General features: G+C 38.6%; 1 protein-coding gene across 15 annotated transcripts in view; it reads left to right on the top strand.

Annotated features, from left to right (window-relative positions):
• Window positions 1–27,577, top strand: part of LOC140483855 (contactin-4-like) — a 2,466,301-nt gene that overhangs the window by 1,139,185 nt on the left and 1,299,539 nt on the right. For 14 of the 15 annotated variants that reach the window (XM_072582595.1, XM_072582599.1, XM_072582606.1 and 11 more), the window contains one exon: window positions 21,553–21,688. In XM_072582595.1, coding sequence (XP_072438696.1) covers window positions 21,634–21,688 — 55 coding nt within the window. In that variant the 5' untranslated portion in view covers window positions 21,553–21,633. Of the gene's footprint in view, window positions 1–18,415; window positions 18,434–21,552; window positions 21,689–27,577 lie in introns of those variants that run through there. The other variant, XM_072582605.1, reaches the window with a different exon arrangement.

The following is a 27,577-nucleotide window of genomic DNA, read 5'->3' as shown; positions in this document are numbered from 1 at the left end:
ACCCAACACAGACCGCTCCCCAATCATCGGTTGCTGCCCTGAAAAAGATTGCTTAATCTCTCCTCCCTGCCTTGAACTTGTCTAAGGCCTTCTGGAAATCTTTTTTATTATTATCTAGCTGACTGTCAGATTCCATCATCTCCTTCCTCCTTTTTTTTAAAAATTATCCTCTGCTGGTTTTTAAAGGCTTCCAAATTCTCTGGCTTCCCATTAATCTTCACCCCATTGTCTGTTTTTTCTTTTGCTTTTATGTTGCCCTTGACTTCCCTTGTCAGTCATGGTCACCTCATCCTCCCCTGATCACATTATGTTTCTTCTTCCTTGGGATGACTTCCTGCCTCCTGAATTAGTCCCAGAAACTCCTGTCCTTGCTGCTCCATCATCTTCCCTATTAGGGTCCCCTTCCGAACAACTTTGACAGTTCCTCCCTCATGTCTTTGTCGTTATATTTTATGCAATTATAATACTGTTGCATCTGATTCCAGCTTCTCCCTCTCAAACTGCAGAGTGAAAATGATCATATTATGGTTACTGCCCCCGAGTGGTTCCTTCACCTTAAGTTCCCTAATCAATTCTGCCTCATTCACATGTCACTACCAAATCCAGAGTTGCCTATTCCCTCATGTGCTGCACTGGAACCTGCTTCAAATAAATTCTCATAGACATTCCACAAATTCCATTTCTTGAGATCAACAACCAACCGTATTTTCCAAGTCCCCCATGATTATTGTAATAGTGCCTTTCTTACATGCATTTTCCATCTCCTGATTCTCTCCATCTTGACTGCTGCTTGGAGGCCTGTGCACAAATCTCATCGGGTTTAATTTTCCTTTTGTGATTGCTCAATTCTCCCCACGCACATTCTATGCCTTCCAACTCTGTTTCACCTCTTGCTAATGATTTGAAGTTCATTTCCGTGCTTTTGATAGGAAGCGTATCCTTGGATATTTAGTTCCCAGCCCTGATCCCCTTGCAGCCAACATGATACTCACAACATCGTACTTGCCAATTTCAATCTGTGCTACAAACTCATTTGCCTTGTTTAGCATACTGCATTTAATTACAGCAGACTCAGTCCTATGTTGACTGCCTTCCTTCTCATAATTGTCCCCTTACCTGCTGTGTATAAAATTAGATTCTTGACCCTTTCCATGCCCTCTATCCTATTACCTGTTCTGGAAGCTTTAACAACTTCAACTGAACTCTCACTCACTTCAGTTTCTTCCATAATTTTCCAAAAAATGGAACCATGCCCCCACTATTTAGTTTAAAGCCCAATCTGCAGCTCCAGTTGTGTGATTCATCAGGACTCTGGTTCCAGGTTGATTCAGCTGGAGCCCATCGCATCAGACAGTTTCCTGCTCTCCCAGTGCTGGTGCTAATATCCCATGAATTCAAACAAGTCCCTCCCACACCAATCTTTGAGCCGTACACTCATCTCTTTCATCTTGTTGACCCCGTGCCAATTTCCTTGTGGCTTCGGTAATCCAGAGCTTCTCACATTTTTAGTTCTTCTTTCTAATTTAGTCCTTAGCTGTTCATATTCCCTCAGCAAAACATCCTTCCCCCTTTCTCCCTATATCGTTGTACCTAAGTGATCATGACAGTTGGATCTTTTCCCTCCTGCTCCAAGTCTCTCTCCAGCCCAGATGAGATTTTCGAAACTTTAGCACCAGGCAGGGAAACGCAGCCTTCGGGACTCCTGTGCCTTGCCATACCTTTTGACTATACTATCCCTGATTACAAGTACGTTTCTCTTTTTTGAGCAAATAGCCACATGTCTTGATGAGGGTAATGCATTTTCATGTGGCAATGCATGGGGTGTACACAGACTTCAAGGCTTTTGATAATGCTGTGTTCATGCCAGACTGGTCAGAAAAGTAAGAGCACATGGGATCCAAGATCACGTTGATAAGTGCATCCAAACTTGTCTAAGAGCCAGGAATCTGAGGGTGATGGCAGAGGCAGATCTCTCTGGTAGTTTGTTTCCAGTGGGGATCCACCCAACTTAGTGCTGGGGTCCTTGCTTTTGTGTTGCACATTAATAATTTACCCTTAACAAGAAAGGGGTATGATCAAAAAGTTTATGGAGGATACCAAATTTGGTATGGTGGTGAACAATGAGGATAATAGTTGTACAATACAAGGTTTTCTTTTATATGTTCATTTGAGTGAAGGTGTTGACCGGTGTTGCATCCATGTTGGGTGGTGACACGCGATTATGTGCAGTCACTCTAAGATTTTACTTTCTGTGAATGATATTGGCTTCTGGTTGTGTAAGTCAGTGCCATGTGTCAAATTCAGAGGCCCACACAGCTGGTAAGCTAATTAGAGGGAACACTGCTCCTCACTTGTGCCTGGTAGATGGTGGACTGGCTTTGGAGAGTCCAGAGGTAGGTTACACACTGCAGTGGTCCTAGCCTCTGACCTGCTTTTAAAATTATGGTATTTTTATATGGCTCGTCCAGTTGACTTTCTGGTCAATGTTAACCCTCAGGATGTTGATAGCAGGGGAATTCATGGTGATAATGCCATTGAATATTATCCCTGATTGGAAATGATCATTGCTTGCCATTTGAGTGGTGTGAATGTTACTTGTCAGCCAAAGCCTGGATATTGTCCAGGTTTTCCTACATCTGAACATGGGTTGCTTCAGTATCTGAGGAGTCATGCATGGAGTTGAACATTTTGCAATCATCGTTGAACGTACCCATTTCTGACCTTTTGAAGGAGGACAGGTCATTACTGAAGCAGCTGGACCAAGAGCACTACCCTGAAGATCTCCTCCAAACATGTCCTAGAGCTGAGATGACTGACCTCCAACAACAAAAGACATCTTCCCATGTGTCAGGTCTAATTTCAACCAGCAGAGGTTTTCCACAGTTCCCATTAATTCCAGCTTTGTGAGAGCACTTTGATGTCACACTCAGCCAAATATGGCCTTGATATCAAGGGCTTATCACATTCGCCTCACAACTGGAATGCAGCTCTTTTGTCCATATTTAAACTAAGGCTGTAATAAGGTCAGGAGCTGAATGGTCCTGGTGGAACCTAAACTGGGTGTCACTGAGCAGCTGCTGTTTGATACCACTGTTGATTACCCCCTTCATCACTTTACTGATTATTATGTTGTTGTTTTCGTATAGTCATGGTCACTCATTTCAAACTGAGCCAAATGTTTTGAAAGTCAGACTGCAATGTGACATCTTCTGCACACAAAATGTTGTTGTTGATCCAATTGGTATTTTACTGATTCTGCATGAGCAAAGGTACATCCATGTAGCCCTAGAGGTGTTAACATGTTGACAATTGAACAGATTAGTCTTCAGTTTGGGGAAATACAGATTTCATTACGGTAACAACACAAGATCTGAATTAATTCCGCTTGTGTAAGGGAAGAATCCAACAGTTTTTTTTCTTGTCTGCAGAGCTGCAAGAAAAAGTATTTGAGAGGAAAATAAAACAAATCCAAGGACCCAGAATAGCAAAGGATTTGTTTTGTAGTGAAGACTACAACAACCCCATTTATATAATCAGTAGTGAAAGAGTGTTGCTAACCTTGATGTAACATAAATTGCACCAGTGTTGCACCCATGAGTTGTGTTTCAGAAGAAATATTTCCAAGCCTAATGAAGCATAACACAAGAAGTAATCTTTAAATGAAGTGTCATTTACTTGGTGAGGAGGACAGGGTAATTTCACCATGAGCTCCGATACTAATGTCCAAAGCATTTTCTCAAGTGGTACTTAAAGAGTTATATAGTAACCATATAGTTTTATTTGCTAATGCATTTCAGTTTTGAGGGTTGGAAATTGACAAGAATATATTTTTGCCTCGAAGATGTTGACATCCAAAGTAAGCCATTTTCCTTCAACTTCATTTTTGAAACATGATCTCAATTCGTTTGGTCCTATAAATAAAATTAACCAAACTATCAATTTCTGAATACCTCGGTCAATGGTCTTTATATCATGAGAAGTACACAGGCATTCTAATATTCAAGTGTGCATCTAAATGTAAAAGCGATTTTGAAAGGTTCCCAACATATCAAAGGTGTGAAATGAAATACCGTATGAAGTGAGAGGACAGGTCAGGATCAGCTCATCGACCAGTTGAGCAAAAATAGTCAATGAGAAGGCAATAATGAAATATTGGAATGATGTAAGAGAAAATATTATGCGTAATTTGTACAACAAAAACAAAAAGCTTTCATTAATTGGTTATCATTTCCTTAATACATGGTACATGGAAGATAACGATTGGTCTCCATCATTTGACACAGGAAATGTTGGGGATGGTTACAAGGTCAGGCCTCATCTGTGGAGTAACTAAATTAAACTGAGGTGATCTATTTAGTTACTTCAAAGGTGAAATACTTTATGCTCACTTTTTATAGTACATTTTAGTGCTAGCTCTAACATTAAGCAATAATGAGTTAATGAAAAAGATAATTGATGTCTGTTCCATTTCTGAAACTTCTCCTGTTGAAAGTCAGCCTTTGTAATGAATTCATCGACTTTCCAAGAAAAGAAAATGTTATCAAAATGCTGAAGGATGTAAAGCAGTCTTTTTCAAAATTTTATTCTGCACAAATGTTTTATATTACCATGCATTTTACATTCGCAGCAATTCCCTGAACAGTCGGAGTGACAGATTGTTTACCAACAATGCCTGCCAACAGGAAGTATGATTTCTCTGTATAATGTTGCATGGAATGCATAGAGCATTATTTTTACTGGAAGTGCTCTACTGAACAAGCCACTCAAACCAGCAAACCCAGTGCAGTCAAGACAAGCCAAGTCATTGAATCAAAGACAGAAATAATTGCAGAAACTCAGATCTGACTGCATCTGTGAGTTCATCTTTTGTGTCCAGTGATCCTTCTTCAGAACAGGTCATTGAGAAATGTTTTGGTCCTGGACCACATTTCTGGAATGCAAACTGAGCAGTCATGTGTATGTGCTAAGAATAACTGAAAAAGAAAATTGGTTTGCATCATTTTTAAACTGATAATCACAAAGCCAATTCAAGTAAAATCCATTTCCATAGATTCTACAATGTGCAGGCCACCCGAAAACGTTTATGAAGAATAATCAGGATGACAGATTCCAAGTGTAGGAATCATGTTATTAAAAATTTTTTTTAGATTAGATTAGATTACTTACAGTGTGGAAACAGGCCCTTCGGCCCAACAAGTCCACACCGCCCCGCCGAAGCGCAACCCACCCATACCCCTTACCTAACACTACGGGCAATTTAGCATGGCCAATTCACCTGACCTGCACATCTTTGGACTGTGGGAGGAAACCGACGCAGACAGGGGGAGAATGTGCAAACTCCACACAGTCAGTTGCCTGAGGTGGGAATTGAACCCAGGTCTCTGGCGCTGTGAGGCAGCAGTGCTAACCACTGTGCCACCGTGCCGCCCTAAAAATCTTTTACAGTTATGTCAAAAAGCTTTCATTTCATTTGTTAATTTTAATTTGTTAATTTTAAATGAAAAAGAACAGTTGTAGACAATTGTAGAACTAGCACATTCTAGTTTTGTCATAAATATTAGAGTGGAGTGAGTGTGAAAAACCTCAGAGGTATTAAAGAAGAATGAAAGTGTAAGACTTTGAGACCTTTGAATGCAATGAAAGCATTTTGAATGGGGGATGCAGGTAATGGTAGTTCCACAGTTTCGGGAAGAATACATGAACAGAATTTTGCATTTTAGACAAGATTTAATTTGCTAAAGGCATATGATAAAAGGCCAGCATTAGATGAGAATATTGAGGCAATTAAGTGGAAGCAAAGGTTTTGACATTAAGTATGAGGACTTGAAGTAAAGATGGGTAATGTTGCTGGTGATTAAGTAAGTTACTGTGGAAATGAAGGTTGAAGACAAGCTTTCAGTTCTGAAACTTACTTCAGCCAAGATGCCAGGTTTGAGCAAGTCTCTGTTTCGATGATGCTAGTATCTGACATGGAAAATTAAATCAGTGGTGACAACAATGGCTTTAGACATACCAATGTTCAGTTGAAGGATGTCTGGAATTATTTTAAGAACTGATGCTGAAGAGGCAGTGAGAAGGTAAGGTTGAGAGAAGTGATTATCATGACAGATTAAAATCCCAAAATACAATGACACTTTTTAACCCTTAAATCCAAAATAAGTGGACTACAGTGAAGAAATAACTGCAAGTATAAATTCAGTGGCTGGCTGAAAGAAAAAAAATGTGTGGGACCAATGGAACATAATACCTAAATATGTCAAAAATAAACCTTAGAGAGAGCGAAAAGCTCGCTTGAGAGATTGAGGGGCTGATCAACTGCTCAAATGCAGTTTGGTCCCAGCTACGCCCCAAGCTGTGGACACAAGCTTGACTTCACTTCTGAAGAATACAATCATTAGTTTAAGTTAGTTTGGCAGGGGGAGGAGATTCATCATTGACGGCACTGCACATTATATCAAGGGAAGTTTTATGCTAGAAGTATTAGAGATAAGATAAATGACTTAATGGCATAGATTGAAGCATGGAATTGTAATATTGTTGCCATCACAGTGACACAGTTAAGCGACAGGCAGGAGTGGAACTGAACATTCAAGGATATTGAATCTTCAGTCAGGTCAAGAGGACGTTGAAGAGGAGGCAGTTTTGCATTATTATTTATGTAGTCAGTGACTGCGGTAAGGAGGGACAATATCTTGGCAGGTTTTGTTGTTAGAGCTGAGGAATAAAGAAGAGGTAATCACACTTCTAGAAGTGTATGAGAAGGCCCAGACCTGTTAGCAGGCAACAGAGTAGCAGGTATGTTGACATTTAATGAGGTGTTTAAAAATAATAATAGGTTAATAACATGATTGGATTTCAAATTACCTGGCATAATTGGATGGTCATACTGTGAAGGGTTGAATTGTAGGGAGTACAGGCCCAATATGTTCCCTTTAGGGTGAAATTTAGAATTAACAAGCTCCGAGGACCCTGGATGTCGACAAATGTTCAGAATTGAGGCGCTATGGAATATAGAAAGTGCAGGGGAATCTTAACAAAGCAATTAGGAGAGCAAAGCGGGAGCATGAGAAAACAATGATGGGGTTGAATTAAGGAGAATCACAAGATATTCTTTTAATATGCTACCTTTTCCCTGGTTATTCTCTTTCGCATCAGATCCAAGGGGACAATCTGTGCTTGGGGCTGGAAGAAATTGGCAGGGTGTTAAATGAGTGCTTCATATCTGTGTTGACTAAGGAGGAAGATGTTAAAAGGGACTGAGATTCTTCAGCGCATTCACAAAGTGAGTGAGGAGCTTGTGAAGTCTTGGCAGATTTTAATATGGACAAATCCTATGTCTGGATGAGCTGTATCCCTGTCTGTCTTGGGGAAAAAAAGAGGAAATTCCAGGGCTCGGCCTCCGATTTTTAATTTGTCTCTGGCCACAGAGGAGGTGCAAGAGGATTGGAGGACAGCTAATGTGATTTCACTTTTCAAGAAGGGAGGCAGAACTAAATCATGGAATTGCAGACCAGTGAGTCTCACATAAGTTGGAGAACATTTTGAAGCAGAGAATTAATCACCAATTGGAGAGGCAAGATTTGATCAGGATAGTCAGCATGGTTTTGTCAGAGGGAGGTAATGCCTTACAAATTTGATAGAATTTATCAAGGAAGTGAGTCAACAAGAGTAATGCTGTTATGTGTGTCGACCAAACCTTTGACAAGGTCTTGCTTGGGGCGCTGATAAAGAAGGTACGAACACCTAGGATTATGAGTAACTTGGCAAGTTGGATCGAAATTTGGTTGTGAGGTAGGGGACAGAGGGTGGTGTTTGTGGTAGAAGATTGTTTGTGTGGCAGGAGACTGGTGTCCACTGATGTGTCTCTTATGGTTGACATATAAGTAATGAGAATGTGGGGAAATTATAAGTTTGTAGATGACACCAGGATTGGCTGGGTGGTTAATAGTGAGAAAATAGGTCTTAAGTTACAGGAAGATATAGATAGGTTGGTCAAATGGGCGGATCAATGGCAGATGGAATTTAACTGTGATAAGTATAAGATGAAGCACGTGGCCGGGGTAGGGGGAATGACAAGACAAGAGAACACTCATTTGATGGCAGCACACTAGGACCCTCAGAGTAACTAAAAGATCTTAGGGTGATTATCCACAACTAACAGAAAGGCAAGTGAATGGGGTGATTAAGAAGGCATATGTATTCTGGCCTTTATCAGTTGTAGCATTGACGATAAAAGCCGGAGGTTATTGTTGAAGCTGTAAATATCTTTGGTGAGACCATAGCAAGAGAACTGTTGCAGTTCTGGTTGCCTCACTCGATGAAGGAGAAGATTCACCAGGATATTGCCTAGGATGGAACATTTTAGCTATGAAGAAAGGCTGGATAAGCTTGGATTGATTTCTTTGCAACAGAGAAGGCTGAGAGGGGACCTGACTGAAATGATTATGAGAGATGTGGACAGGATGCAGTGTGTAGCTGTTCTTCTTACTTAAAGGGTCAATAATGAGGGAACAAAGTTATAAGGAAAAAGGCAGGAGGTTTCAAGAGCATTTGAGGAAAAGTGTTTTTACACAGAGGGTGAGGGGACTCTGAAATGCACTGCCTCAGAGTTGGTATTGGCAGGGATCCTCAGAACTTTCAAAGCGTACCTGGATGAGCATGTTCAATGCTGTCAATTGCAGGTAGGTGAATGTAGACTTGATGGGCTGAAGGGTCTCTTATGTCTGTATAGCTCCATGATGGTGAAAAAGCCAGTTTCAATTCAACTGGAGTGTGCTTGTGGACAAAATGTTGTAAGCATTCTGTTTGACCTTCAAAGCATGCAAAGAATGCAAAGTTGAAAAAGTAACTTCTTGTCATCCCTGTGTTGTGGTAAAGATTGTCTCTTAGTATGAGTGCTAGAAATCAGCTAATTGGCAGCCAAATAAAAGGACATCAGGCACAGAAAGACCTTTCTCTTATCCAGAATGCTGGAGTCATTCATAGCTGATGTGAATCAGAACTACAGAGTTTCAACCAACCTGTAACACTAAACAGCGTGAAACTGACGGACTACTAACATCCTTGTAATCTTCACTCTAATGGCCACAGCTTTCAATAATTTGCACTTCATAAACATTTAAAGACAGGTGTTTTGTTTGTTTTTTTAATCTTTTGGACTAAATTCTTATTTATCATCTGTGTGTGTGTTGTATCAGCATTCCTTCTGTGTGCAGTACTTTATAAACTTTTTGTTAATTCAAGAAAGTATGGTTATATTGGCTCCTGATAAAACCGAAGTTTATTTGGCCCTGAAAGAAAGCTTTATATGAGGGAAGGGATCATTTTTAAATTAACCAATGCAGTCCACTGAGGGACTGTTTTAATAAAGACAGGAAGCCAGTTCATTTCTTCTTGCCAGAAGAAATTTAGGGTGTCCCACCTATGTCCATGACAAATTGGGGAATGGGCTAAGGACTGCTCAGAGTAATCATGTCAAAATAATACTAAGGGGTCATTGGACAGGGAAGGTAGTCAAGGGCGAATAGAAGTCACCATCAAGATTAAACTCACAAAGGGGAAAGAACAATGATCGAGCCTTTGGGGAATCAAGGTCATTGAGTAGAGTGACAGTGGGAGAAAGGTGGAGATATTATGGCTTCTATTTAGACAGGAGCAGAGTTCAGCAAGGTGAGTGTATGAAGGTGGACCATGGAGGAATGTCAGAGAAGCAGGATTAATTGATTAACTTTATCAAAAAGTGTGAAACTACCACAGTCACTTTGAAGTTTTCAAACAGGACTGTTGTGTTCTTGAGATGACCTTGCAGTACTATGGCTTGAAGAGGTGTATTTTGTGTTTTTTTTTGGAAGAGATCTTTTAAGACAGAGGTATCAACATGCCTATTTGAATCCAATAACGGAAACAGCTTGTGAGGCCTTGGGTTCTGTTTTTAAACTTGAAACAATAGAAGCAGCCCGAACGGGTGGGGTCAAACTCCCACAGAACCAGGATTTTATTTTAACTTTCAGAAGCTGTTGGGATTTAGAAGCTGGTCTATATCTGACCCTGCTACACCAAAACACTTGAGCTCTTGCTGTCTCTCTTAGCCTTTCTTGGTCTCTGCCCCCCTCTCTCTCCATCAGTGTTTTCTCGAGCTTTGTCATGGACTAGAGAATTGCGTGAGAGACATGCCAAGGGTGTGTTTATGGGATGGTACTACATTGAAATAGTTGCTAGTTAGTAGTTAAATCGTATGTTATTACATTTTCCAACAGAGTTAAATTTATAGTGATTCATTTTTCTTTTGTTTATATTTTAATTATCACAAAAGAATAAAGCATGATTTGCTTCAAGCCTGGTAGCTTGACCATTCAAATTGCATCCAGATCAAAACCGCATTTAAAAATAAGAAAATGTTGGGGTTTAGGCTATCCTCCTAGTGTATTGTGAGGGGGTTTGGTTTGGTCTATTTGCAGTTCATCTGGGATCAAAATCTCTGGTTCCACTTTTTTTTTGGATTATTGGACTCAAAGACTTGGAGTGATGAGTGTTGGTGTTCTCTTTTCAAGCATTGCGTTCTATTGGTTTAAATAAGGCCTTGTGTAGTAATGGCTCTTTTAGTCACTTTGGGAGTGAGCAAGGCAAAGCTTTTGGATTTGGCAGACAAACTGGAGACGAGGTTGCCTTTTTCTGTGGGAAAAGGGAAAGTAATTGTTAGAAATACCATTTGAATCTTTGGAAATAGCTAAAATTCAATTGGAAGTGAGGCAGCTTGAATTAGAGGCACAATAAAGAGAAAAGGAAATGAAACAGTTTGAATTATGATTGAAAGCAATGGAAACTGCAACGAGGCAATGGCCCTAGCAGAGAAAAAAATAGCCCAAGGCCTCTAAAGCTGTTTATTTGATTGGCTTGGAATAGACCACCCAGTGCCTCTGTCTCAACCTCTCTTCATTTAACAAAAAAGGACAAAATATACATCCTAAAGCTATAGTATTGTCACATTATCACCATCAATATTTGGGACCTCTTCTAGATCTCACTTGATTGGCTTCTTTAGTGACAAACAAAAAACTTTCATTAGCTATGCTGCATAGCACTTGTTACTTAATCAGCTTTATGAATTATTGTATTTTAAAGTGATAATTTTATTACCCTAGCAATGTTTATCACCTAACCCTACCAAATTGTTTCTGTTTTCATCAGCTAATACCTTGATTTTTGTTTCTTCAATTCGTCTTTAATGTTGTGCCAAACCAGATCTTTGGCAGCTAGTGCTGAGTTGTTTGCTGAAGCAGATTTAAGAGGGTCAAAGCAAGTCTGGTTCCTTTTTGGAAAGTTCACAGCAGAGGTTACATTTGCTCCAATATAAATGAGAACTTTTGCAAATGCTCATTAGGTCTGTTTGCATTTTTGTAGAAAGTGGCAGAGGTCAGTGAGTCTTCGTGCAAATGAGGGTTCCGAAGTCTCTTTCTCCACTTTGGCTTGAGGATATCTTATTGAGCTTATGACATGTAAAATTCCATTTGCAACTGTAAAGGAGTAGAAATAGCCATTGGCAAATTATAACCAATTGTTGGAAATAAGTATGCTTAGGTTTCATTGCATAAAGAGTATGGCTTTCCAAGAGGATTTCAGAGCTGCTGAAGTTGGTTGATTTGAGTTTCTGGACTGCAATGCATTTGGAAAAATAGTCACTCAAAATGAGCAGAACCATTCCCGTGAACTGAAAGAGGTCAATGTCAATTCTCCCCATGGTCTAACTGGAAATGAGAAAGAGGTGTGGGAAGGGTATTATTGCTTTTTCCTAAAGTGTAGCACAGATGATGCAGTTGGAATTACTAGGGAACAAGAAGAGCAGGACATCATACTGATCACAATGCCCTGGTCTAGCATTTGGAAATACTCAATGTCCTGAGCAGAAGATGCTCCAACAGAGAGTTATTAGGGCTGCCAATTACTCATTGTTGAGCAAATGTCATGATTTCGTTCCAATATATCTATGTTCCACCATATCAACTGACCTCTGCATGTGTGTGCTAATTTGGAAACCAAACCTCTTCAAAGTTTACGAAGTATGGTCAAAGCAAAGTTTAATACAAATTCAGTGAAACATCTGTACTTTTGGATTCTATCCCTCGAACAAGGAAATTTGTTTAATTTGCCCTTGTGTGTTGTGACTTAGTGATTTGCATCCCTCTGCTATTTTACTCCACTGAGTAAACTTTCAAGGAGTATGTAAACCTGCATTCCTTAATTAAGATGCTTTGGGAACCACAAAGCCATTCCAAACATTTTGAATGTCTTCCTGTAATTTGGTGCAGTCCTTCACTGTCGTAACCAAACACTCATGGGAACATGAGTCAGCCATTCAGTCTCTCAAGCATGTTCATTTAGCTGTTGGCTGCAAATTTTAAAATTATGCTTCCAATTCATGAATCTGAATCATTTCAGTCATGTCAGTGGCCCGAAGGAGTACCAACACCCTGAGATAAGCGTGTTGAGACAAAACCTGAATCATACCTAGTTTTGATTACTGAGAGACTCTTGGCTGTCTGCTTTAAAAATTCACCAACAATCGATGAGGAATTGATCTGTAAAACGATGGAGAACAGCAAATTAAACTTCTCGGTCAGTCTATTCACCGGAGCTGGAAGGTGGTGGTGAAATTCATTATGTAATATAGTTGCCCTTCTGGACTCAAATGTTAAGGAAAAGTAAGTTCATGTGCAGCTATTGTCGAAATTAACCTTTGAAAAATCATTCGTGGATTTCAATATCAAAACAATCTTAGCACTCTAGGAAACTGCTCGTTAACAAATTACAGTTTGCATTAGAATTATCACAAGCATTGTGCTATTTTGAAAAGTATAATTTAACAGGAAAAAAAAGTACATCAGGGAAGGAAACTCAGACGACCTGCCATGAATCTCATTGCATAACAGAACAGGCATGAGGGGGATTGTAAAACCACTTTCTTTTCTGATCTCTGCTGATTATGAAGCCACATTAACCTTCGTAATTAATGCAGGCCAGTGAAAAATATAATATCTGAAAGGAAATCCCCCTGAAGTTTAAAAAATAAATTTGTAGATCATGAGTATGAATGGGAAGAGGGGGAAGGATCAGTGTTTCCCTTAATGTTACCTGTTAGCTGACTGCAGTATAATGTATTTATGAGTGGGCTTGTTTTGAATGTGATCATAGTAAACATCCGATCTGGAGTGGGTTTAATTTTTTTTATATAAAGCATGAGTGTTTGTTTTTATTCCCCAGCAGCCCCAATGTAAATGCAATAAAAACTTACTCCTCCAAAAATATGCAGGCACAATAGATATCCACACACGTACTTAGACACATGCATACATATACAAAAGGTAATTTCCAAAGATGCAACACATATTTAGATCACCAACAGAATAGCAAGGAACAAGTCATTTACTTAACTAGACCTTCAGGTGATGGATGAATGATAATACAATTTCAAAGATTCTCTCTTGATTCTAGAAAGACAAATAGAAGTTGGGAGTTTCTGACTCCTTCAGTATCTAAGTATTCTGGCATGGTGTTGAACATTGTGCAATCAAAAACAAACATCTGCATTTCTGACCTTATGATGGAGGAAGGGCTCAATGATGAAGCAGCTACATATGGTGGAGCCTAAGACAACACTCTGAGGAGCTCCTGCGGGGATGTCCAAGAGCTGAGATAAGTGATTTCCTACCACAACCATTTTTGATTTGATTTGATCTGCTCAAAGCAAAGATTGTCCCACCCTCCCCAAATTGCTCTTGACAGCAGTTTAGCTCGAGCTTTTTGATTTTTAGTCAAATGCAGCCCTGGATATCAAGTGCAGTCACCTCATCTCTGGAAGTCAGCTCCTCCTGAGCAGGTTAGGGCTGAGCAGGTGCTGCTTGAGAGCACTGTTCATGATACCTTAATTAAGATGCATTTTACTGATGATAGAGAGTAGACTGATTGGGTAGTCATTGGCAAATTTGAATTTGTCTTGTCTTTTTGTACAGCACATACCTCGGCAATTTTTTCACATTGTTAGGAGATGCTGGTGTTGCAGTTGTACTGGAATAGCCATGCCGAGGGGAGTGGCAGGTTCTGGAACACCTAGTTCAGTATTATTCCTTATGGCAGGACCCCTAGCCTTTGCAGTATCCAGTGCCTCCAGTGCTTTTTGATGTTATGTGGAGTGAATTAAATTGGCTGAAGGCTAGCATCTGTGAGATTGGGAATCTCTGGAGAAGGCCAAGATGGAACATGCACTCAAATTCTGGCTGAAGGTTTTGCAAATACTTCAGCCTTATCATCTGCTTTATCCTGGACTCCACAAGTTTTGAGGATGTGGATATCTGTAGAAACTCTTGCTCCATGAGTTGTTTAATAACAAAAACTTATGTCTGCACCGTTGGTTGTGGAATTGCTTTGATGTCTCTGCCATGCTGTTGACACTCCTGTTTTCTAACTTCTGAAGGTTGAGACATCATTTTTAGGAAGGTCTGGTGCTATTCCTGGCATGCCATCCTGCAATGTCCATTCAATCAGGGTTGATCCCCTGGCTTGATGATAATTGGAAAATGGGATATATGATGGACTGAGAGAATACAGATTATGATAGATAATAGTTCTGCTGTCGGTGGTCCACAGTGCATGTTGAATACCGAGTGTTGAGTTGCTAGATCTGTTTCAAATCTATTATATTCCACACAATGACAGTGGCACACAACATGGTGGAGGATATTTTCAATATTCAGATGGAAATTTGTCTCCACGAGGTATAGATGGTGGTCAGTTGTGGTGGTCACCTGCATCTGTCATGGGCAGATTGTTGAGGATGAGATTATATTTGTTTTTTCCACTTTGTTGGTTCCCTTACCACCTGCCACCAACATAGTTTAGCCATTATGTCCTTTTGAAAAAGCAGAAAATGAGAAACATTTTTACGTTTTTAAATAACTTCCCAGACTAATTACTGCTAACTGTTCAGAAACCGCAAAGGAATTGCCCTGATGATCAGGCAGCCTCTTTGTGAACGTGCTTTGTCATTATGTCCTTTGCTTTCGTTCACAATTAAGTGTTCACCTCCCAGTGAGCATTTTCGTGCATGATGTGATGGTCACTAGCCACAACACCTGGGAATGTTATTCACTTGAATTCATCAAATGCTTAACTCGTCAGTGCATCATAACATGATCCTCATATGCAAAAACCCTCATATTGTCATAAAGGCTGTCATGCATTATACAGGGAAATGATGGCCTAGCAGTATTATTGCCAGACTACTAATCAGAAACTCAGCAAATGTTCTGGGGACATGAGTTCAAATCACACCATGGCAAATGGTGGAATTTGAATTCAGTATAAAAAAGAATATATTCATGACCATGAAACCATTGTCGATTGTTGGAAAAGCCCATCTGGCACATGAATGTCCTTCTACCATCATCACCTGGTCTCGCCAAAATGTGATTCCAATGGTAACAGTAATATATTTGATTCTCACTTGACTTCTGAGCCACTCAGTTGAATTAATCGCTACAAAGTCTCCCTTCAGCACGTGAACTGCAGCGATTCATAAAGGCAGCTTAAAACCACTTTCTCAAGGGCAGCTAGGAATGGGTAATAAATGCCGATCAGTCAGCAGTGCTCACATCCAACAAGTGAATGTATTTAAAATAAAATTATTTCTTGGGGAATTTGGATTCAAAAATAGAACTTAAACAGGTTTTTGATTTTACTTGCGTGAAGGTGACTTGAGTTTATTTTTTAAAGATCACAAAATCATTTTGTACAGTGAGTTCAAAATAGCTTATCAAACAATACATATGACTGAAGGTAAACCAAGGTGCCCAGGCAGATAATTGCTGCAGTGTTTACAACATTACACCTTCTCAATAATAAAAGTTTAAAGACTTTTTTGGGGTTTCTGGAATAAAAATGAGAATAGATGCTACTTTAAACCAAGGAAACTACAGAAGAAGACATCAAACACATAAATTGCTGGAGAAACTCATCAGGTCGAACAAATCTGGGAAGAGAAAACAGAGTTAACATTTTGGGTCCAGTGACTCATCTTTCAAAAGCTGTTCTGAAGAAGGGTCACTAAACCCAAAACGTTGACTCTATCTTTTCTCCACAAATACCTGCAGAATACCACAGAGATCCACAGGTCTGCAGAATCTCCTGACCTGCTGAGATTCTCCAGCAATTTCTGTTTTTGTTTCAGATTTCCAGCATTCCAAATTCTTTATTTCAATTTTGAAAAGATGCTACTGTCAAACTGAATTTCTGGAGCTCAATGAAATGTACCTGTAGCATTATCTTCTTTAAGTGGGGGTGGGGGTGGGGTGTGGTGGTGTGTGTGTGTGTGTGTGAGAGAGAGAGAGAGAGAGAGAGAGAGAGAGAAAATGTTCACCATGTCAAGTACACATGCACATAAGTGTCAGCTTTGACCAGAGACAGACTTTTGATTGTATTTTTGTTTTTGGTTAGCCAATTGCTGTCGGGTTGGGAGGGTTTAGCATGGTTGTAACTCTTTCGATTGAAAGATAAAGGATCTATATCTCTTCTGCTCCCTCCTGTGTGGAGATCTAACAGCAGACCTTCTGGTAGCTGGCATCCCTCACCATTTTCTTGTAAGTCTCTCTCTTTCTCTCTGTCTGCAAATTACAGTTTTGAATCAAGAAAAGTAAAACACCTTCAGCGACATAGCAAGGGTGAATTCCTAATCAGTCAATGAAAAACTCGAGATCAGCATACATACAACATTGTGCCTTCATCATAAACTGAAAAGAACTGAAGGAAAACAACTCAATGATGCCTATAATTCACACTGATACCAGAAGTGTACTAAATTTTTCATTCATTAGTATGGATCATGTCTTATCGCTTTGTCTGTTTCATCTGGGTATGTTAAAGGAGTGGAGATTAAGTCAGAGGGTTGCAAATTAGCAATTCATGGTACTTCCTTGCTGTTGGTTAAACAGTCTTTGATTACAAAAAAAAGTGACTTTTTTTTGTTAAATGACGAAATCCTGCTATACGTATTCTTTTAACCTGAATTTGACACATTCATAACCTTGGGCAATCCAGTAGTTTAATCAAATGGCTACACTTATGATCGCTTTGGGAAGATTGGGGTTGATTTCCAATGCTCCCTAGTGAATAATGGGACAAGAGACGGGTTGTCAGGTGCCACAGGCACGTTGAGCTCAGGAAAAAGTAGAAATGCAGCAGCAGTGGTTCCAGATTTTAAGTTTTGCAAATACTTCTGCCCAATTGGAGAAGGAAATGATTTTTGAGCAGTTTTTGCAGCCTAAAAAAGGCAGTGAGTCAGCTTGTTTCTGTGTCTTGCGAAGAGTCAATAATGGAGAGGTCCACATCTGGTGAATATGCAGAAGGTCACCAAAAGGAAATGCTTGTGATCTTGTCAGTTGAGTAAGAGACTTTCAAGTGAAGATAGTAGTGACTACTTTATTGTGGTTGTGCGATCTGGAAAGGTTATTGCTGGTATAGAAAGGATTGAATTCCTTTTTTGCTTGTATGAACTTTAAGCATCGTCATACATGGAGCTTTTGTTTTGATGGGAAAAAAAATGTGTTCCTCTCTTGAAAGTACATTATTAGCCTTATGTGAATGTGCTCAATGACTTACCACCATGGTAACCAAATTGCAAAATGAACACTAATGGTGCATCAAACCATATTTCATTCTGGAATCTGTCACGTCCAGTATTGCATCAGCTGGGATCATTACAAGTACTGTTTTACCAGAGAAACAGTGTCATGGTTCTTGCTCTTGATTACTCTCCTATATAGTTATGCTTGAAATCTGCATTCTTGTTACTGGGTTAGTGAGTGATGTTTCAATGGTTAATTAGCCTTCTGATATACATTAACCTGACCCAAGGACTCCAGGATGATACTCGTGCTGAGCACTATGGAGATAAATCCAATAACATGCCAACTTGGGAAGAGGAAAGAGTGCATGTTTAAACTCAGTGAAAAATGTCAAAGTAGGTTATAAATAAAATTATTATTGTTTTTGTCTAATAATGTCTGTGAAGAAAATAAACAAAAGTAACCTGTCTGTAATGTTTATACATTTAGTCATAGTCATATAGATATACAGTATAATAGCATTTACATTAAATACAGTCAATGATATTGAAAACATGAGCATTTCTGCAGCAATGGCTGAACTGCTGGCAAATATATATTTAAATGAAAAGCTAGTTCCCATGGGCTTGTTGCTCAGTGTGTACTGAAATGCACTGATGTACTTTCTGTTGATATGCTAATGTGTTACTAGGGTGATTATGAAGAGATTCTGAATTATTTTTCTGTGGAATGACTGAAGAGAAAAACTCACAACAACCAGACAGAAAACATATTCACAAAGCTGCCTTCATTTGGACTCTGGCCTTTATTATATTGCTGTTGTGAGTAGTCAAAGAGCAGCCTAAGCATGACTAGCTTTATTTAAATGCATACTGTATTCATTTTTTTTAAAATCAAAGCATTAGTGAAGTTAATGGTTGTAAATACCTTACTGTGTGGATGGAATAATGATATCAGTATTATGAATTTTGAATGCACTGATATTCATTTATTTTTCTGCAATAATTTGAACTTAGCCTTTATGATGTGGTGATAACTGAAGTCTTCTTCTACTGTGAGAAATTGTACATAAATGCAATCCTTTTATATGTGTAAAGTTTGGTTCTGGTAATTTTATATAATTTATGATTGGTTTTCAACTCTACAGTGATAAACAAAGCTTGATGGTATTGATCATGACTGAACCAATTAGAAAGGACAGTAATAGCATATGTACTTTATCGACAATATTTTTGCGATTCATGTTATATTTTATCATATTAAAAGTGAATAATGCCACAGTGAAAGATTTGTATGAAACAATGCGTAATTAGCATATTAATAGCACCACAGTAGTCTCAAAAGAAAGCTATTATACAAAGTGAACAAAGTGGTAAATGATGTGTTTTAACTTGGCAAAATTTACTAAATGACGCAACATGCAACTCCCATGGTCCAGTAATTGGATTATACCATTCATCATTTATACCATTCACCCTTGGAAATGAGCAAAAATAATTTTTGCTTATATTCCAAACAAGTTCAGTCAGAGGAATGTAAATGAACAAGTATGTAATGAAAATTTATGTATTTCATGCTCTTCAATCAATCATTATTCATCAATGAGTCAGGACGTTCAACTGGTGTCATAGCACTTCAGAAGCAAAATATTAACTGAGTCTTGGGTTTGAATATTTTGATTGACATTCGCACTTACAAATTTTCTCTTTGGACAACTTTCTGCACCTTGGTTATGTCAACTAGTAAAATAAGCCAGAGATATTTTTCTTCACTGTCATGTGAACATGCTGTGTCAACAATAAAATTCAATTGTTGCTGCTCATAATATGACCATGTGCTGAATCATTATTTTTGTTTGATTTAAAAAAAATAGATTGATCAGATGTTTGGGACGAAGTTGAGTCTTTTTTTTCCTGATTTAACCTGCTATGACTCTCAAGGGCTGGTGTAATATAAGTCTGCTCAGTTAATATTTCATAGCATGTGCACTCTGAGTGCTTTCAGATATTCAAGTAGTCGAGATATTCAAAAGCTATACAATTTGAATTAACACTACCAGTCTTGATGAAGACGATAGTAGCCATAATGAAAATAATTCATCATGTTAGGTAATAATTAGGTGTTAGTATGCCAATGTTATTTTCTAAGTGGATCACTTCACCTTTGTGTGAACACTTAACATTAATAAAGTGAGGTTGGCATAATTTGAAAATGTAAAATCTGAGATCAGATGGTGCTTGAACAATGAACAATATTCAAACTGGTGATTTAAATAAGAAGCTAGGGTTATGCATAATTATTCATCATATGTTTTAAAAAACCTGGAGCAATTCCTTGTCATTTAAACAGGACTAGTCCACAGAAAATGTGACACAACTCTCAGACTGATGAGATGTAGTTCAAATTTGCATTTAAATTCTGTACAAAATAATAATGGGTTGAGTTTGTGCAAAATACAGATCCATTTCAAATTCATGTGATGCATGCTCAAAAATTTATACTTCTTAAAATGAGAAAGCTCACATTATTCTAAAACATACATTTTTAAAAATTAAATGTACCCAACATTGTCTAAGTATATTAAGAAGTGACTCAAAAATATGAAGCCTCAGAAGATAGTTGGGAGTTAGTCAGCACAACGAACTTGTATCGATTTCAAGTTATGAAAAGGGACCAAAATAAGGAAATCCCACTTCATAAATTTTAAATCCACAATGTTATAAACTATATCAACAAGTCATTAATGCAGTGATTTCTGATTGCACACTTTACAATGGATATCAACTAGTTATCTTAATCGCTATTTACATCTCAGCCTGTTGATCCACAGGGGGACACAAATGTTGTTAAGCCCAGAGCCAGACATAATTCAAATTTTGTATCAATGTTAAAATCATGAAATAAATGGAAACATTGGCGTGCCCAACTTATCACTAGTTCTCGAAATGAAGGGAGATGAACAAGCACCAATGGAATTGCAAGTTATTAATCTGGGAGGCTCCAGTTAAGGTTATAATATTTCCCATGCACAGCTGCCCTCATTGACCTAACTGGAGTAATTTGCCAAAGATCCATCAAAAATCACTCTTATCAAAAGCAACTAGACTTACCTGCAGTAATACAGCAAAATAAATAAGGAAATGTTAACGTTTGTGTGAATCCTTTTATACTTCAAAGTTCTCCTCCCTCTTCAGATTACTTTGGAAATGTTTTGCAATTGATTGTACGTTGAAGCTGCTTTTTACAGTCTTATGACTCTCGGGTCATGTTGGGTGATCAAAAGACATGACTATTGCTGTACATACGTGAAGCATGCTTCATTAACAGTGATCTATTTTAAAGTTGAGGAGAACTGACACATGGTACCACCCAACTGCTTAATAGAAACAGATAGAAAATCGGTCAGAGAATTTCCAGGTTTATTTAGCTGTAGCAACTAAAGCAATATATATTTGAGGTGAAAACAATGACATTTTCTTTTCAAAATGAATTATTAATAGCCCAAGGTCAGTTACTTGAGACCTTTTATAATATTTTTTTTGAGTGGTCAGCATTTCCCATTGCCATGAACTGGCAAAGTACTGTAAATGAAGCAAATTGTCTGACTCTGTGCTGCACAATATATCTTCATCTTTTTTGCTCTGGGGTATTTCTTTATTGTTAACATTTGTACGTTACTCAGTTGTTGAGCTTTTGCCCTCCATGCTTGTACAGGGTATCATGTTTACAAGAGAAGCAGAACAATTTATTTCACATCATGTTTTGACACTGCTTTTGATTATTCAACCGGTTTCCATAATTGCATAATTTATTAATCACTAAATCAATTGTTTTAGCTAGATCAGCCGAACAAATACCAATGTCATTGGTGCATTCTGATGGTAGTCAAAGTACAAGATTCTGGCTCTTAATTCTTTTTCAAATTGGTTTTTCCCCACAGATTAAAGATTGTACTTTGAAAAGGAAGTCGTCTATTAAGTGCTGATTGTATGAGAAGCTTGTTTGCCCTTGGGAATTGAAGATGATGTTGCTATGGAAACTGCTGTTACTACAATCATTCATTGGCTGCCTTGCAGGTAAAATATCTCATTAATACTTTTGATCTGTACAGGGTAAAATATACATCATATTTATTGTGGATAATGCTGCCTTCCTCACTTTCTAAAATAAAAAAATCTGGAGTTACATTTGCTTTGATTTGTTCTTGAGCAGGTTTTATTGAAATTGCTTGAAGTATTGAAGAAATGCAGATTCATTTTATCAAGTGATGATCTGTTAACATACCTTCAAAATGGGCTTCTTCAAAATGTCATGTTTCACATTGAGAGAAAAATTGGTTGATGCTCTTTGAACTACATTCTAATCAACTTCCATACTATGTTAAGTAATTATTTGCATTAGAAATGTTCTCAGATACAGCCAATTAAGGAATCTGTCAAAATTATGCTATCACTGGATGAGTGTTCAAAATGTTTATCCAGGCAATGTTCTCTGTCTTTGAAATGTATTATAATGTTTTCAAAGTTTCACTTTATTAATTGAACAATGGTGACATTTTAACTCTGCAAAGATGCGCATCCTCTCATATATATGTCTTATATGTTTGGAATTTGCTGTCTCATGTCACTTAATTGTCCAGTTATTGTGAGAAATTGTCAATTATTTCTTCAATTTTTGAGCACACATCATATTGTAAAGTAAAATAATTATTTATGAATGATAGATGTATGTAGATGATTCTATAACTGTTTAATTTACTTTTAGTCATGATTTTCTGCTACGATTTAAAACAGAAATTGTATGTGAAAGCAGAGAAGGCTATGGCCAAGTGCTAGAAAATGGAATTCGAATAGTTAAGATTTGATTTTTGACCTGCATGAACATGATGGGCTAAAGAGCCTTTTCTTTCGTAGAACTCTCGGACTGTATTATTTGATCATTACATCTTTGTTCATTTGAAAAAAACTTAATTCCTGGAGAGCAGTATCATTACCTTTTGTAGAATTTAAGGAACAGGTAATTTCCACAGACTTCTAAGGAATAGCTTGCTGTAAAACTATTTTTGATGCTTGGTATTATTTGCTACCAAAGTTTGTGCTACAACAGATGTGAATTTGCTGCTGCACAATTATGAAGTAGCTTTCCTGAGGCAAAGTAAATTATTCTTGATTCCGTTTAAGATTTTCTTCAGTCAATGTGACATGAGTGGTATAATTGTGATGCTTTGCTGCTTTCACAATGGAAAAGAAGTAAAAGACACTTCAGTTAAAAGAAAGAGATCCTTTTCGGGTTAAAGTGTCTTCTCTTCAGACATGTCATGGTTTTGGCATTAAGTGAGCGGAAGTACTGAGTTATTTTTATCTGTTGCATTTCTGCATTCAGCTTTGTGAAGCAAACTGCATCTTGTTTGGTTGAAATAATCAGGTACATGGAAATGACTTGTCCATCAATAACTGTGAAGTGGCCAAACCTTTAGCCATTATGACTTATTCATGGGTGAATGGAAATATATTTATCGGTATTACATACAACTGTTGTAATCCTCAGCAATTTTATGTCAAAAGTTGTACCAACTTCCATGCAGATCATTCAGTGCATTGTCCCTTCAACAATTCCTTAAAAAGTTAACTTATTTCCAAATGATTAGATTACTTACAGTGTGGAAACAGGCCCTTCGGCCCAACAAGTCCACACCGACCCTCTGAAGCGCAACCAACCCAGACCCATTCCCCTACATTTACTCTTTCACCGAACACTACGGGCAATTTAACATGGCCAATTCACCTAACCTGCACACCTTTGGACTGTGGGAGTACCAGAGGAAACCCACGCAGACACGGGGAGAATGTGCAAACTCCACACAGACAGTTGCCCGAGGCGGGAATTGAACCCAGGTCTCTGGCACGATGAGGCAGCAGTGCTAACCACAGTGCCACCGTGCCATCCCATTATATAAATATAATGGAGCAAATAATTTTCTCCGATCACATGCATGCAAAGATTTTATCATGAACACCAGTGAAAGATGTAAATGATTGATCTTTCTCTGCTATGTGCCTTAGGTGTGCCAATTTTTGACTACTGGAATAAATGATATTTGGAGATCAATTATACCTGGGACTGGATTTTCACATTTTTTGGAATGGTGAATCTGCTTCAAGGAGTCCTGACTCCATTCTCAATCCTACAGATTTTGTCAGTGTAGAATAAAGGTTCAGGTATCAAGCCTGCATATAGCACATAATGGTTACATTGCAGCAGTGGGCATTTCAAAAATATACACTGCTTTCATGGATTCAGGGCATCTTTTGCAGGGTCTAAGTTGAATGCTCGAACAAAAAATGACCAAAACAAAAAGAGGGAGATGATAAATTTTGAAGGCAAAAACTTGCAAGTCATGTCAAGACTGACAGCAAGAGCTTTGTTAATTTCATGAAAGGGAAAAGAGAAGCCAGTGTTAACAAGGGCCTTTTGAGAATGAGGCTGAAGAAATATTGGCCATTCTGCTATAACGTGCAATTCTTCAATCCAAATTCACTCTAACGGGAATGACAAATTGGGGACACTAAAGGATGAATTTTTAAAATGTTTGTTGGCTGTAATGCAATTATATCACCAACACTTTAAGTGCTGTTTCTAAAGGGCAATTTTTCTATAATTTGGGGTTGTAAAAGAATCTAACCATCGTGTTATAGAAGAACTGGTTGTAACAAAATCTAAAAGAACTGCCAATGCTAGAAATTGGAAACTAAAACAAAAATTGCTGGACAATCTCAGCAGGTCTGGTAGCATCTGTGGAGAGAAATCAGAGTTAAAGTTTTTTGTCCAGTGACCCACCTTGAGGAGAAATAACAATGGAGAACCAGAGAATGGCAGAGAAATTGAATATATACTTTGCATTCATCCTTACATTTGAAGAAACTGATAGGATGCAAAAGATACAAAATAATCAAGGGCAAAAAGAGGAAAAAAAATACAATAACTATGATGAGAGTAAATGTACGAAGAAGCGTTATGAAGCAAAAGATAGGCCTGATGAGATGCATCTGAGCATATTAAAAGAAATAGTTGCAGTGATAGTGGATTCACTGGTTGTAATCTTTCAACTGTCCTTTAGATTCAAGCAAAGTCCCAGAGGATTGGAAAAATGCCAATGTAAACAATAACAGCTTTGCTTTAAAAAGGGAAAGAGACCAAAAAAAACATAATTATAGGCCAGCTTGCTTAACACCTGTCATTGGGAAAATGTTCGAGTTCTATTTTAAAGGATGTAATAGCAGAGCATTTGAAAACGTAATATATTCAAGCAAGGTTAGCATGGTTTAGTGAAGGAGAAATCATGCCTGACAAATTTATTACTTTTCTTGAAGGGAATAGCAAGCCAGATAGATAAAGGGAAAGTGGATATAATATGTTTGGATTCTTAGAAGATGTTTGGTAAGGTACCCGCATTAGGCTACCTAAAATGACAAGAGTTCATGGTATTTGAGGTGGTATATTAGTATGGATATATGATCCCTAACTAAGAGAAGTTAAAAGTCACACTACACCAGGATATAGTCCAACAGGTTTAATTGGAAGCACTAGCTTTCGGAGCTCTGCTCCTTCATCAGGTGATTGTGGAGGAAACAATTGAAAGACACAATTTATAGCAATTCTGTGTCTTTCAATTGTTTACTCCACAACCACCTGATGAGGAAGCAGCACTCAGAAAGATAGTGCTTCCAATTAAACCTATTGGACTATAGCCTGGTGTTGTGTGATTTTTAACTTTGTACACCCCAGTCCAATACTGGCATCTCCAAATCATAACTAAGAGAAGGCAGACAATTGAAATAAGGGGCTATTTTCAGGATGGGCAACTTTTAACTTATTATTTGTCACAGGGATTAGTGCTGTGGCCACAATTATATACAATATACGTCAATGACTTGAATGAGGAATGTGAATGTCCTGTAGTCAAGTTTGGAGATGACACAAAATAGGTGGGAAAGCAAGGGGGAGCACAGAGTCTGCACAGGGATACAAGCAGTTTAAGCAATTGGGCATAAACTTGGCAGATGGAATATGAAGTGGGAAAATATGAGTTTGTGCTCTTCAGCAGGAACAACAGACAAGCTGAAGATTATGAGTAATAAATGGAGAAATACTGCAGAAAACTACAGTACAGAGGCATTTGGGAGTCCTTGTGCATAAATCACACAAAGCTAGCATCCCAAGTTCAGCAGATATTTGGGGAAACAATGGACAGTTGACCTTTATTTTAAGGAGAATGGAGTAAAAAATAAAAGGAAGGCTTGCTCAAACTATAAAAGGCACCAGTTGGACCACAGCTGGATACTGAGACAGTTTTGATTCACTTATCTAAGGACAGATAGATTAGCAGTCCAGAAAACTTTCAGTATGCTGATCCTGTGCATGGAGGGACTGTCTTTATGAGGAGAGGTTGAGGTAGTTGGGCCTGTTCTCATTAGAGTTTAGAAGAATGAAAGGGGCATAACTAAAGTATGACAGACTCTCTGGGTACTTGACAGGGCAAATGCAAATACTTTGTTTCCTTTTGTGGGATAGCCTGGGATGGAGGACATAATCTCAGAGAATGGGGTGCCCATTTTAGAGGAGGAATTTCTTCTCTAAGAGAATTGTGAATCTGTGGAGTTCTCTCATGGAGAAGGCTGCAGAGTTCAGGTTGTTAAATATATTCAAGGCCAAGATAGACTGATTTTTAATAAGGAGGAGAATCAAGGGAGATAGGGAAAATGCAGGACAGTGGAGTTGAGTGTTATTGGATGAGCCACGATCTCAATCAGTGATGGATCAGACTTAATGGACTGAATGGTTCGGTGACACTGACATGAAAGCATTTGGCTACCTCAAAGGAAAGGTCAGTTTTCACTTGGCGTACCCAAGTCCAGCAGAATACTCAGTCATGCTGGAAATGCACTTGGACCTACACTGTAGTCATGTGTGCTGATGATCAATGGCAAGCTGTCAGGGGGACAAGACACTTTCAACTCTTTCCAAGAGTTCCATCTTTTCAAGGCGATACAGCAGTATCTGGAGGAGGAGTAACAGACAAGGCCCTCTGAGATCTTCATCTCAAAATGCTCCTGACATTCGGATTGTCACTCTCACCCTTGCAGGCACCTGATGGGAGCATTGGTAGAATGAGTCGTGTATCTCCAGGCTGCAGAAGGGAAATGCGTATATCTGGGGTTCTCAAAATCATGTTAGAACATTCAAGATTATGAGGTGGAAATTAGTCAACCTCTTTGTCAAATTACTGTCATTGTGGACGGCAGAAGAGAGAACAGATCTACACTTCTCAGGCCACAATATTGGAGGTGTTGTCAGAGAGGATTATCAGGCATTGCAAGAATACAGTAAAGGTTCATTATATTCTGAAGCATTGCAGGGATTGTGACTGTGTCACAAAGCGCACTTTGGAAATGGGATTACTCACCAATGTTCAGCAACAGGTGGACTCACTGCAGGAGAAATTGCATCACGCTCTTATCCCATGGAGGACACAGCAAACTACAATGCTTAATTTCACTGTCATCTGAGCTGTGGTAAATCTGTGGCAGACCAGTGGGACACATTCAAGAAAGAAATAGGGAGAGGGCCAACATCTTCCAATAAAGACCAAGGTGAGACCAACAAGTCTAGTGAACCCTGAGCATCAAGGGGTGTACAGGATTGGTTAAAGAGAAAAAGAGAGGATTATTTCAGAAACCGAGGGCTCAAAACAGCAAAAGTACCAGCAGAGTACAGAATGTGCAAGGGAAAACTTAAAATGAGGATGATGGCCTGAGATTACAGGAGGAGATAGATGGGTTGGTCAATTGGGCAGATGGAGTTCAGTCCACATAAGTGTGAGGTGATGTACTTGGGCAGAACAAGCAAGGCAACGGAATACACGATGAAAAGTCGGATCCTGTGAAGTAATGAGGATCGGATGGATC

The sequence above is a fragment of the Chiloscyllium punctatum genome, chromosome 12 (genome assembly GCF_047496795.1).
Source record: "Chiloscyllium punctatum isolate Juve2018m chromosome 12, sChiPun1.3, whole genome shotgun sequence".
Lineage (NCBI taxonomy): Eukaryota > Metazoa > Chordata > Chondrichthyes > Orectolobiformes > Hemiscylliidae > Chiloscyllium > Chiloscyllium punctatum.
The sequence above is the reverse complement of the archived record's forward strand: the minus strand, read 5'-3'. Positions and strand labels throughout refer to the sequence as shown.